This window comes from Mustela lutreola, chromosome 6 (assembly GCF_030435805.1).
Source record: "Mustela lutreola isolate mMusLut2 chromosome 6, mMusLut2.pri, whole genome shotgun sequence".
NCBI classification, from domain to species: Eukaryota; Metazoa; Chordata; class Mammalia; order Carnivora; family Mustelidae; genus Mustela; species Mustela lutreola.
This window is the reverse complement of record NC_081295.1, coordinates 14,320,846-14,334,427: the sequence shown is the minus strand read 5'-3', so window position 1 is coordinate 14,334,427 and position 13,582 is coordinate 14,320,846. Positions and strand designations below refer to the sequence as shown.

The following is a 13,582-nucleotide window of genomic DNA, read 5'->3' as shown; positions in this document are numbered from 1 at the left end:
TCTCCAGAATTTTTTGTTTGATCACCACTATGAACAAAAGAACTCAGTTACATTTCCCTAATATCTATCTACCTATCTATCTATCATCTTTCTTTCTATCTACCTACTTATCATCTATTTTAAAAATATACGTAGCACTATACTAACATAAGCATTAAGAAAATGTACAAAAGTACAAAAGATGTCATAAACACAAAGCATTTTTACTTCCTAATGATGATCAGCATAAAGATATTGAAAGATATTACAAGTTGCCAAATTTTAAACATATCACAGAACATCTATGCAGTTTTCCTGGAAAAGAAGATTTTTGCTCACTAATAAAATAGTCACAAATAAAAGTCAGGTTTAAGAAGCCATTAGAAATTGCAGTAAAAGCCCCAAATACTGTTTACCGACATATACAGCCCTAGCATCCAGGTAGTCCCACTTTTACGTAACCCTGGCATTCTGAAGAAGCCTGCCAGAGGGCAAAGGGCATCTGAAATCCAGCTCCCACCTTGGCTTTCCCCAGAGCAGTGGTTTTCTCGCGCAGCTCCGCGTACTGCCTTTCGGATTCATTGAGGCCGGCTTCCACACTGTCCATCCAGCTGGAAAACTGCCGAACGTCATCCTGATAACTTGTCCACTTAGAAAGAGCTCCTTCGAGTTGACTGAAAGGTATGCAAAAGGGCAATAATCTACATTGAGAAGCCATAAATGTCCAGTCTGTCCAATCTCTACCTGCACCTGCTCTGTCCACGGCGTCAGCAGCGAGCCCGCAGATGAGGACCGCGGCCGGCTGGGAGGGGCGCAATGACCGGGGCTTATCGAATCTGAGTCTGGGTCCCGGGCAAGTATGACCCCCGGAAGCAAAGGACAGTGAAGCCGAGGCTGGCAGGGGGAATAGTGGGACTGGACATAAAACTCAGAAGCCATAAGCAGGTCGCCTGAGACCCTGGGAGAGGCGTGAGGGCAAAACTGGGAGAGACCCACTGTCTGAGGCTTTTCTGGAGCCAAGACCCTACAGAGGAAGCGAAGCAACACTTGACTCCATCAAGTTGCGCAGGACATCCAGAGGAGAGCAAAAAGGAATAAATAAAAGACGGAAGCACCAAGCAAGAACACGCACGTAAGTACCTCGCATGAGATTTAAAAATCAGAAAATCACAATGGAAAAATAGGGTCACGTTTTCGGAACTGGTCTAACCTGATTACTTCCCTTCCAGATAAATCACGCACTCCTTCCCTCAACGTGGATGTTCGTTTTCCGACCCCATTAATCACATGTGCCTAATTTCACTCCCAGACTTTGGGCTGTTTGGTGGCAGAGGCTCCACCCACATTCCCGCTCCAAGCACACCCCCGCAGCACACACTGCCCACCGCCAGCCCCGCGCCCTCCTGGCCCAAGGGCATTCTCTGCTCACTGGTGCCTGCCTAACTTGAGGGCAACACAGGTGAGAAGTGCCAGGGATGGTGGCTCTCCCTGGGAGCGCTCTCCATCGCCCTCCGGACACTCGGGGGAACTTGTTTACAAACATTCTAGTTCCCCAGTCCTCGCTGGGGAACCCTGAGACCCTGTTCTTCACGGGCTCCCAGCATGGCCCGGCCGGATTCAGTTCCAGCTGTCCGCGGGCTGACCTGGTCGAGAACACTCCCTTGATCAGCAGCGGCCCTTCCTTCCTGGTCTCTCTCCTCCAGCCCCTACTGGTATTTCCCTGGGGTTACCTCCCAAGTAAACTACTTGGTTGAAATAATGTATCTTGAAGTGATGAAACCTTTACCTTGTGACTTTTAAAGCAATGAACACTAACAAAAAGAAACATGGAGTTATATTAAAACATAGGCATGGCAGGCCAACCTGAATGTAAGATTATACCTGTAAGTTTCTTTTGTTCTAATAAAAAGAGAGAGAGATAGAGAGAGAGAGAGAAAGGAAGGAGGAGAGAAAGGGAAGGAAGGAAAAGAAAGAAGGGAAGAAAACCCCAGGAGCAGTCTTCTACCGTGCTGTCATACTGATCTTTCGGTAATGGCTTGGCAGGAGCCGGCTTTTTTTCCCCTTACCTCTTACAGCGAATTGCTGCGGAAGAAAGGGAAGCCCACATATCCTTCACACTCTGCAGCTGCTGCTGGAGAGCACGAATGCCTTCCGGAGAGGTATTCTGCAGGACAGACTCCCCTCTGGTCACTATCATTTTCATCTGGATCTCTTTTTCCTGTTTCACTGATAACAGAGCCTATAAGAGCCAATACAGAAGTCCTTTGTCATTTGCATGTTTAGTGTATCCGGCTTTAACTTTCCCAGCTCCTGAAGATAGTAGAATGACATACGATTGCATTGAGCCATGAATCTCTCGGGCTGCCTGGGTGGCAGCTGGGAGACTCATTTGCTGGTGAGTGTCAGTAACCAGTCCCCAGTCACCTGCCTGTCTCAGAGTGGACTTGGCTTTTCAGATCTCAGTTTTTCTCTGTATAATCCCTTCTTTCCACTGAAATTTTAATCCACAAGTTTTCTTTGTCTGCTCAACAGTCTTTTTTTTTTTTTTTAAATAAGTTTCAGGGGTAGAGTTTAGTGGTTCGTCGGTTGCATACAGCACCCAGTGCTCACCATAGCTACTGGTTTTTGATAAGAGAAAAATCGACTACAACAGAATTCACGGATTTTCAAAGGTCACAGGATCAAGAGCTTTATAATATTAAGGTCTCTGGCACAAAAAGCCTAAAGACATATGTCAGTTGATATTGTATATTAATCTAGACATTTCAAGGTCTTCCCAGGCACTCTTGTTTTTCTATAGAAGAAGTTTGAATTCAAAGTTATAAAGCTGGTGTTACCGCTTAAAAAGCAAAGTTCCTCCCCCTCCCTAATCCGGATGCTGCCAGCATCTAGAGTCACTGTCAGCCCCGCACTGCCATCACTTTGTGTTGTGGCAAGAAGGAACTGCTAGCAATTGCTCCCACGCCATGCTGTTTTGTTTTCTTTGGCTTTGGCTTCTGCTGGTACCATTCTCAAATCTCAGTCTGAGTGTGAGGTTTTCTGAGAAAGCTCTGCAGAATCCCAACCAAGTCCCTCCTGCACACCCCACTCTTCCTCCCGTTTATCTGCAGCACCGTGAGCACTCGCCTCTCTGCTGTTACTGTCTTCTCCGGGTCAGCCTCCAGCCCCAGACCATGAAATCCTCGAGCACAATGACCACATTTCATTCATTTTTGAGTCCTTGAAATCAAGACAGAGGGCTAATCTCCGACAAGACGCCCAGCATACGACTGTCAGGCAAATGACTGCAGAATTTTATCACAAATGTGAAAGAGAACTAATATGCTGGGATAAGAGAAGAATTGACCAAGAATTGACCAGGATACAGGCAGACGAGTGAGTTTGACCAAGATGGGAAATATCTTGCTCTAAAAATATTTCATCAAAATATTTTCCAAGAATAAATGTTATCTATGATATCATTTGAAACTCACCTCTTACCTATATCAAACAAGTAACGACCCTGGGTTGCAATTTGAGTTTAATTTCTGTAAAGCATTTATGAGTGGACATGTCTGGGGTCAGATGACTCGGGGATGCTCTGCAAACAGGGTTGCACCCCCAGAGCCGTCTCAGAGTTGTTGCGGAAAGATTGTGACTTAATCACACGAGACAGACAGAGCTTTGAGACATTGTGAGAAAAACAACTTCTGGAAATTAGAGCCCATTTCTCTGTAAAGTGCACACCTCCAGCTTGAGCATCCTGCTGTCCAGCACACTCTTGTCGGATGTTGGGTGACAGTAGGACTCCAGCATGTGAACAGCGTCTGTCAGCCAGTCTTGTAGCTCTTTAATCCCGAGGGAGAACTGACTGTGCTCCGCAACAATTCTATCCAATCTCGACACTTTCTCCTGGAAAAGACAGAAATCATTTTCCAGCTGTGCATGACCACTCTACTGCCTACAGATGCTCCAGTCACAAAGCTAACCACTGGTTTCAAATAACAGCCATCAGGCATAGGTTTCTGAGCTGCACAGATACAATGCACGTCTGCATTGATCGGAGACGTGGGGAGCATCTTTGGAATAACTGCGTCAAAAGCAGAACAATTACGATGATAATTTACTGCCCCCCACTTTAAACACTGCTCTTTTTATGGCAACTGTGGGTTTTTTTTTTTTTTTTTTTGAATCAGCACAATTTCTTCCTAATGCCTCATTTGGAAGAGAATCAGAGTATTTTCTACCTTTCCCATACCGCATTTGGCTCAACCGATACCCTGTATCCGTATGACCTACCTTGTAGCCAGTTCTGAAACTATCAGAGATTTCTTAATAGCTCTAAATTTTAAAAATTGGGACCATAGATATGATTTTACTTATTAGTTAAAGGTTATATCTGACTCTAGTGAGGATTTTATGACTATGTTTCCAGCTCTTAAAGTATTCACAGATATATCTACTGATTTTGACATCTAGATAAATACAAAGGAATAAGACGTCCTTAATTCTTTCTAATTTCAGATATATGCCATTTTTTCTGAGGACAAATAAGAAGTAATTTATTCACAGGAAAAAAATGGGTGTGAACATAGACTATTTATAAACATAGACTATTTGAGGATCCAAATCAGCAGACCAGAAGCAAGTCCACAGCAAAACAGGTGAAGCTGTGTTAAAGCAGGTTCCCTACTTTCTATGATCTGAAATGCCGAAGACAAATCTACGGAACAAATGTTAGAAGCCACATAAAGCTTAAGGTAGTCCTGCCCAAAGAAGTTCGAGATGAGCCTGCCTTCTGCCTGTTGAATGCGCTAAGTTAGCTCACCAGGGTGCCCCATGTACTTTTTCCTAAGCTGCTAGAAAAGATACTTCATCAGTGATATAAATCATTGCTGATTTTGAGCTCTACTCCGGAATCCAAAATGAAACTCTCAATCAACACATTCTTGACAGCTATGATTTAAAAATGATCCCAAACTCATTATATTCAATCCAATAAGTTTAAACTGCTTTGAATTCGCGTTTTTCTAAAATCATTCAATCTGAGATTGTTTAGATCCCAAACTCTGAATGTTGCCTTATGTTTACACTTTTGAGTCTTCAAGCTAAAAGCCTTGGGGAACACACCACCTCAGTATTGAAGAAGATATTTCCAATAGTAGAGATTGGAAGTCTCTTCAGTCTTTGAAACCACCCCTGCTTCTTTTCAGACACCCACACTACAGTGACGCAGCACAAAAGCACGACTCAGACTGGAAGGTTGGGAAGGACATTTACACACCTTATTCCTGACCCTGCGCACACCTTTGTACAACCCTAACGAGACTCCAGATCTGCGGCCTCAGTGCCACACACACACGCGCACATGCACACGCACACACACACGCACCCACGCAGCACATGGTGGGCGTTACCTTTGTTAAATTGCTTAGAGCTAGATACTGAGCAGACAGCTGCGACACTCTGTGCATAAAGCTCTTGCTGGCAGCTTGTCCTTCCCACAGCTGCTGAGCCTTCTCTCTTAGCCTGTTGAGCTGAGGCTCGTAGCAGTTTATTTCCTCAAGGACAGACTGAAAAGCACAAGCAAGTTACTAGTAAGAGGCTGGGGAAAAGCACATCGCGGACGAAGCTTTGGTCCAAACAACACGGAAATAAACACGGTGAGCGACGGGTGTGCCCCCGGCGGCTTTGTTATTTCCAGGCTACACGCGGCTTAGACTACAGGACGGAAACAGATCGCACCTCAAAGGAAAGCCAGAAAACATTAAAATCTGTTCAGAAATCGGGAAGGGGTACACTCCGTCTCCAGACAGCAGCACGTGACTCCAGGGGCCCGCCTGAATGCAAGGGGAACAGAGGATGGGGGTGAAGACGTGGCCAGAAGGCGGAGGGTGTCATTACCTGGAGCTTTTGCTGTTCCCTCCTCTTTGCCGGAAGATCATACAGGCGATTGCTGCTTTCCTGCACCAGCTTCTCCGTTTTGCTCAGCCAGTCCTGCACAGGCTCAGCACTTACTTCAAAGTCCTTCATTTGGATCTTTAGATTCTACGAGGTTTTAGATTACATTAGGGATTAAAAAAAAACTTAACACCAAGTGCAAAGACCTTCACTTGGCAATGAAAGCCCAGCACACACAGTCCGGCCACCTTGCCCTTTCCCCTCTTTCCTTGTTCCCGATGTGTAGGACATTCTAACTCTCACCCTAGCACCTGTATAATTTCTGAACATCCTTTTAGGCACAAGTTTTTCAACAAGGAGCTTTGGCCTCGTTACCCAGCCCACACCAGAGTTCACACCCACTCCTCAACTTCTGTCACATTTGCTGTTTATATCAGTCAGTATGTGCTTTTTAAAAAAAAAAAAAAATTAAAATTTTTTAAAATTTAAAATTTTTTTTTAAATTTTATTTATTTGACAGACAGAGATCACAAGTAGGCAGAGAGGCAGGTAGAGAGAGAGGAGGAAGCAGGCTCCGTGTTGAGCAGAGAGCTCAATGTGGGGCTCGATCCTGAGCTGAAGGCAGAGGCTTTAACCCACTGAGCCACCCAGGTGCCCCCAGTATGTGTTTTTTCACAGACTGGGCAGGCTTGTGAGTTTTCGTCTCATGCAGACATGCCCTGTCTCCACACTAGCTTCTAAGCTCCACGAAGGGAGGGCCCATGGCACACCACTGGTACCTTGTAGAAATGTAAATGAATATTAACACTTTGTCAATTTTGATTAATTTATGGGACAAAAACTAGCATATGGTTTTTATATGTTTATTAGGATTTAATAATTAATTTCTTTATTTTAGGGGCGCCTGGGTGGCTCAGTGGGTTAAGCCGCTGCCTTCGGCTCAGGTCATGATCTCAGAGTCCTGGGATCGAGTCCCGCATCGGGCTCTCTGCTCGGCAGAGAGCCTGCTTCCCTCTCTCTCTCTCTGGCTGCCTCTCTGTGTACTTGTGATTTCTCTCTGTCAAATTAATAAATAAAATCTTTAAAAAAAAATTAATTTCTTTATTTTAATTTATACTGATACCCCCCGAAAAAACCCAAATAGTGTTCTCTGTTTGTTACATAAGAAGCTGTGATTACTTTCACAGATACTTTGTAGACATTAATAGCTGTAAAATGTATTTGATAAGGTTTTATACAGAGCCATTTAACTTTGGCAAAGGTGTCCGTATCCACTATTACTTATAAAAATGCCAAGCTGAAGAGAATTTGAAATTTATTTTACCATGTGAACAGACTAAAGGCTTTTAAACTTAAATTTAAACTTAAATTTAAATCAGAGCTTTATGGATTATCAAAGAAATAATCCACAAAGGTTAGCTGAAAAGCTAAGTGACAAGGGCTACAGGAGCCTGTGGGAGAACAGCTCACAGTTCCATCAGTATCTGACCCAGACTATCTACAATGTGGGAGAGTCACACCTGCCATGGTCCCCTCTTAGGGACATGGGTAGCTGTAGGAATGCTTTGGAAAACTTAGAGTGCTTCACAAATATAAGACACCAGGATAATTCCTAGAGCATTCTACTAAAATTTAAGCTTCACGAGGGCAGGGGTTCTCTTCTGTTGTATTATCTGCTATTATCTCCAGACCTTAGATTAGTCCTTGGCAGATGGAAGATGCTAAATAAATATTTGTTGAATAATCAAATAAATTCATAAATTCAAGGCGTTTCCATCATTCTGCTAGTGGATTCTCATGGGGCCCCCCAAGGACAAACTGGAGACCATTTTAAGGAATTTAGTTCTACAAAGAAATAGAGTTAAGGAGCAGAGCATTAGACATCCAAGGCAAGATAGTTGGGTTCCTTAGGTAAGGACTGAAGACAAAGGGTGTGAGCAGGGGGCCCCAGGAGCAGGAAGAAGAGCCTAATACTAAGTCAAACGACGCCTAACATTTCTCCTACGCTTCCCGTCTATAGGGCTGTAGAGACTTCCTATTAAATGTTTATTCTGCATGTGTTTCCAATTACTTCTCCCAAGGTTTCAATGACCACCTCTAACTCTTAAAACCCCACATTTACAGAACTGTATTTATGCAACACTTTAAGCCAGAAAGCCTGGGTTTGACCCCGTCGCCATCACTTACTAGCACTGAGAACTTGACAGATTATGTAATCACCTTTTGCCTTAATTTCCTCATCCTCGACACAGAAATAAGGGAGTTCGTACCTCCGAGAATAGTTATGAGGGTTACAGGCGCTGATGCATGTTCAGTGCTTACGCTGGTGCTGCTCTGCTCCATGTTCACTGGCCCTGCTGCTGGACGGCTACCCTCTCTGTTGGACCGCTACTCATGGTCGCTGCTACTTTCCTGGCATTACCTACTGAATATCTTCCAGGCCCATTTAACTGAACATCTATTATATGGAATTAATTTTTGCTATCCCCTCCAAAACTATTCACATCTCGGATAACAGCATCACCATTCAGGCCATCTTCCAAACTAGAAACTAGATTCACACTTAGCTTTTCCTTCTTCCCCATGCCCCTCAGTGAAATTAACTACCAAATCCTGTTGTGTCTTACCTTAGGGATAAATTCTCTTTCCATCATCATTTCCTTAATTCGGGCCCTCAACTCTCTCATCTCAACCATCATGAGAAGCTTTCTCTAGTCTCACAGCTTCCCCATTCTCATCCACACTATGTTCACAGTTGACACTCCAGCAAGTTTATCTCCAGCTTGAAGACCAGTAGGTTCCTCACTCAGCCTTTTTCAAGTAGGATTTTGAGAGAGAATTAAGCCCTAGTATTCTAAAGCATCCATTCTATGTAATGAATTAACCTCATTCCTATGCATGTATAACAGTACGGGTCATGTTACATCCTTGGAGAAATTGAGAACATAAACGTTGTTCAGGGGTTCAGATAAGAAAACCCTGATAAAAGTCAAGATCAGATTGCTTAGTATATAAGACATTTCCTATTTTTCCCTAATTCTCATTTCCAATCTTATTTTTTTTATTCCTCCCACAAAACTCCACGTGGATGTCAAATTTCTCAAAGTCTTCCATCGTTGACACTCACAACACCTGGCCTTGTATATGCAGATCTTTCTGGCTGAAACACAGGTCAGCTCTGGCAAATTCAAAGAATGTTAAGCCTTCAAGGATCAATTAAAATGACATCTTTCTTGTACCGTGCCTCAGTTTCTCCAAGTGGAGTTACTTGCATCGTTCTCTGAATGACTCCCATAACCTGAATGTATCTACATTACATTGCGATCATCTCTTTATATACTATACTCTCTAGAAAGTAAACTCCCTGAGGAAAGGGAAGAGACTAACCCTTTTGTATCCCTAACATAGTGGCTGGCACGTATTGTTTTCTATTTTATTCCTAATAGAAATGAAGGAAGGAGGGAAGGGAGAGAGGGAAGGAAGGAAAGAGAAAAAAGGGAAGGAAGGGAAGAAAGGCATAAAGGCAGGTGAATCCTCACCTGCCCATTCACTCCTGGACATCTCTTGGACCAGGTAATCATACAATCGACGCTAGATGTACTACCTTCAACAATCAATGCTTCAGCACTCAGGCCACATTACAGTAACTTAGATTTCTTTAAGATTATGAGTAAATTTCTAGGCAATGCACAATGGTTATCACTCTCTAGTAAATGGACGATGCCCGCCATGAGAGAACAGTGGCCATGACAAACAACAATCACAACAGTCTTGGGCTAAGGAAGAATTGAGGGAACATACGTTTTCTCTCTCCAGATATTAATTCTCTATTATTATTCTTTCCCATCCTGAATTAATTATGGTCATCATCAAATAAAGGATCTATTCTGCCAGGAAGTGTTGGGTGAAAGGGAAACAATTACTCTCCATGCCTCTAAATTTTCCTCTAAGAGAAGAGCTGATACACAAAACAGGTGATCTCACAAGAAAAAACAAACAGTTCCATCATGGCGGTAATTATGATTATAATAAATTCAACTTATGTTGTCTCTGGATAAAAGAAATTTGCATAACCATTGGCTCTTTGCATACTTAACTTCTAAAAGCCTACTGTTTGCTATCTGCATTAGTTGCCATATATTTTATCATCCATAGCATTTTGTAGTCTTACATGGATATTTCTGTTCATTCTCCTAGAACGACTTCCAGACTTGAGGGATTTCAAATGAATGACTAAGTGACATTGTTTAAGAGCAAAACCCAATCATTTCTGGTGGGATACTGCAAGCCTAGGATGACAGCCCCTACTAGGCAAGAGGCTCTCGAATTCCTCAGTGAGGTTCCTACTTCAAAAATCGAGCTGGTTCTTACAGTTGTCCGGTTACCCATTAGTATTCATAGAGGAATGACCAAAATCATTGGCAACCATATTTGGACATAAAGTCTGGTTTTAATGGACAACGATGACTACAACAACAAACCACAGAGAACTTATCCATGTGCCTGGCTATATTATACCTCTAAGGCAGATTCCTTCTGGTGGAGATTTGAATGAAAATTTTTCCAATCTTCTTTGGCGGTTGCAACTTTGGCCTGGATGCCCTCAGCTTTCTCTTTGGGCAACACAGTACTCAAAAGTTCTCCTTTCGACAGCATCGTGTTTAGCTTGTGCTGTCCATTTTCACTTTCTGACAAAAATTCCTACAAAGAAAATGGTTAAGATTAGACATAATAAAATGTTCTATGCTTTCAAATACATTGATTGTCTACTTATTTCTTGATACAAAGAGAATAAAGAAACCATTTTTATTGCATATATTAAATGACTAAGATATTGGGAATAATAATCTTATATACCTGATATGGTTATTGTGAAAATTAAATGAGAAAATCTGCTTAGGGTGCTCAGGAACAGTGCTTGTCATATATATGGACTTTTATTAGTTCCTACATCCCTATTAACATATAAAAATAGCATGTTTTTGGGCAAATGGACTAGTTTCTCTTCACATGCAAAATTAATTGTTTCAGGCAGGGATTTATTTGAAATTTGAGTTTCTTAAGCACAAATTTAATATGCTTATAGAAAGATCTAGAGGAACTCTTACCTGTATTTTCTGAAGACTTGCTGAAACTTCACTAATATTTTGAGGTATATCAAAACATTTGGCAGTAGTGATTTTTGCATTAACCAACCACTGCTGGAAATCCTTGAAGGCTCTTCGAAATCGCTGCTGTAAAATCTGTTCTCTATTCTGACAGCCCTTGGATGCTTGCAAACAAAGACTAACACCAGGATTTGAAATGTTTAAAGGATGGGGAAAAATGATAAAATATATATTAAAATAAAGTTTGATAGAATCAACAGTTCTTAGCGTATGCAGTCACATTTAGCAACGTAGTTAATGATCAATTTATCATGCCTTAAAATAAACACACTTCTGGCTGCTTATTTGTATAAAAATCTTTTGCAGACCAATAAGGTTCATGCTCACCAATTATATTCTTTAATCAAGCCAGAAACTCTTCCACTGTATGTACTCAGATCTCTGGAAAATCGACAAAGTTCATTCAGTTGAGATTTAAGATCTTCTGTTTTAGGCTCTGACTTTTGTAGGGCATCCAGTATCTCCTATTAGGAAATAAGGCAGAGGAACAAACACCTAAATTGGGTAGTTTCCATAGCCTCACACTACACGTGCATAAATCATATTATAAATTATTAGTGAGGGAAGAACCAGCATAATAGATTCAGTAAATAAATGCATCCTATTTTCAGGGGACCTACTGGCTTATTTGTATCTTTTTCTAGGCATGTATAGGCACTCTAGCATCAAAGGTCACCAAGTAATCAAATGCTCATGTGGTCCAATAAATCAAAGTGGAACAAGAAAAAGGAGAGAGAAAATAACTTAATTGCTTAACACCAGTTTGATTAGGCCATTGAAAGATAGGGATATTGTTTAAAGGCAGAGAGAAATCATTTCCCAGCAAAGCGATACTCATTTTGGATTAAAAAATATATAGAGCCACTGATTATTATATAGTATAGTATAGTATAGTATAGTATAGTATATAGTATTATATAGTATTACATTATATTACAGTATTACACACTAAAAATAGCTTCTAGCTCATAGGTCTGATTTAACTAGCAATCCATCCATTTCATAGTTTTATTCACAGAGGCATCAAATATTTGCTAAATGTCTGCCATGAGCCAAGCATTTTTCCGAATTTCAGGACTCCCCAAAATGAATGAAGACAAGAATGCTGAACTAGAAGAGCTCACAGTTTAACAGATGAGAGAGACACATGAATAATCACAATACCGAGACTATCTAACCCAACATAAAGTCTTGAGACTTGACAAGTACATCTCTAAAACACCAAGGCCGAGATCCCCTGAGTTGGACACCGTGCTCTTACGGGACTGTCACAGGGAGAAAATGAGATCACAAATGTCAAGTGCTCGCACAATTCCCGGCACACGGATAAATGTCTGCCTAGTGAAAACAGCAGGTCAACAGCACCCGAACTGTATAAATAATGGTATTGCCACAGGGAGAAAAAAATTAATTGAGGTGAGCCAAGAAGATGATTGACTACTCAGATGGGTGTTGATGTTACTATTCATGTTCTCAGATTTTTATCTAGACATGGCCTAGATTTGTAGGAAAACCACACCTCTCAACAAGCCAGGTCTGTGTTGCATTCCTCATCCCAGTAAATGGCTCCACCGTCCTGCCACTGATCTACATCAGAAAACCAAGCTCCATGTTGGCCTTGCCAAGAAACAAGAGACAACAAGGTGCAGTCTGTTCTGTGTTAGCTCTCTTTCAGCGACTTTCCCTCTGCACTCGACTGGTCTCCCATTTGGACATCTGTCATTTCTTTCTGGAATGGCACGATGTCCTCTCAATGTGAAACCTGTTCCCCAGGTTTCTCTTCTGTGTTTTCTTGTTCCTTGCTACTTTTGGATCCTGGGACTGTCCCTCCACCTCACCCAGCTGGTCAGTTTGTAACAGACTTCCAGACTCAGCTCAACTAGCAACTTCTCTAAGGACTCTGCCTTCTTTCCCACCTCTTCGTGAGGGCTCCTCGCTTGAGGACACACACACGCCAGCTCATCACAATCGAGCATCCCCATGGGCTGTGAACTCACTGGCCTTTCCATCTAGACTGAGATTCTGAGAGAGGGGTGGTGCTCTCTTGGTTTTAAAATTATTTATCCTAGTGTCTGGGCTAGGGGAGTCCAAGATATTTTTATTCACAAAATTCATAATAACTATAAAGTTTCTTTCTGAAACTCCAAACACTAAACTAGTAGCTATTATTTCATACTACATTGTATCTTTTATTTAAGGGAGAACTTACAACTCTAGAAACTTGACCACATACCAAAAAAGTAAAAAAGCAAGCAAGCGAACAAATAAAAAATCAGAGAATCAAGGTAGTCATTTATAAGGTAGATGATACCAAAGAAAAAAGCTTTGGACCAAAATTTTACACTAAATAAACTTCCATAACTTTACCACAAATTAAAGCATTTTAGTAGTCTCATTATATAAACATCAGGTTATATATTTCTGTTTCAGTTTAAGTCCTAGAACTCATTTTTCCCCTTAGAGGTTATAAAGGTTAAGAAACTGGCTAAATTTCAAACACTAATAACCCAATAGATATTAAGAGATGACTTTTGCAAACACCAAAAACATGATTT

General features: G+C 41.7%; 1 protein-coding gene across 16 annotated transcripts in view; it reads right to left on the bottom strand.

The window, feature by feature from the left end:
• The window catches only part of SYNE1 (spectrin repeat containing nuclear envelope protein 1), a 465,519-nt gene that overhangs the window by 213,468 nt on the left and 238,469 nt on the right, over positions 1 to 13,582 (bottom strand). For 15 of the 16 annotated variants that reach the window (XM_059176745.1, XM_059176748.1, XM_059176749.1 and 12 more), the window contains 8 exons: positions 11,355 to 11,491; positions 10,968 to 11,145; positions 10,378 to 10,560; positions 5,863 to 6,006; positions 5,376 to 5,531; positions 3,706 to 3,870; positions 2,046 to 2,218; positions 500 to 653 (listed from right to left, as the gene is read on the bottom strand). In XM_059176745.1, coding sequence (XP_059032728.1) covers positions 500 to 653; positions 2,046 to 2,218; positions 3,706 to 3,870; positions 5,376 to 5,531; positions 5,863 to 6,006; positions 10,378 to 10,560; positions 10,968 to 11,145; positions 11,355 to 11,491 — 1,290 coding nt within the window. The remainder of the gene's footprint in view (positions 1 to 499; positions 654 to 2,045; positions 2,219 to 3,705; positions 3,871 to 5,375; positions 5,532 to 5,862; positions 6,007 to 10,377; positions 10,561 to 10,967; positions 11,146 to 11,354; positions 11,492 to 13,582) is intronic. The other variant, XM_059176747.1, reaches the window with a different exon arrangement.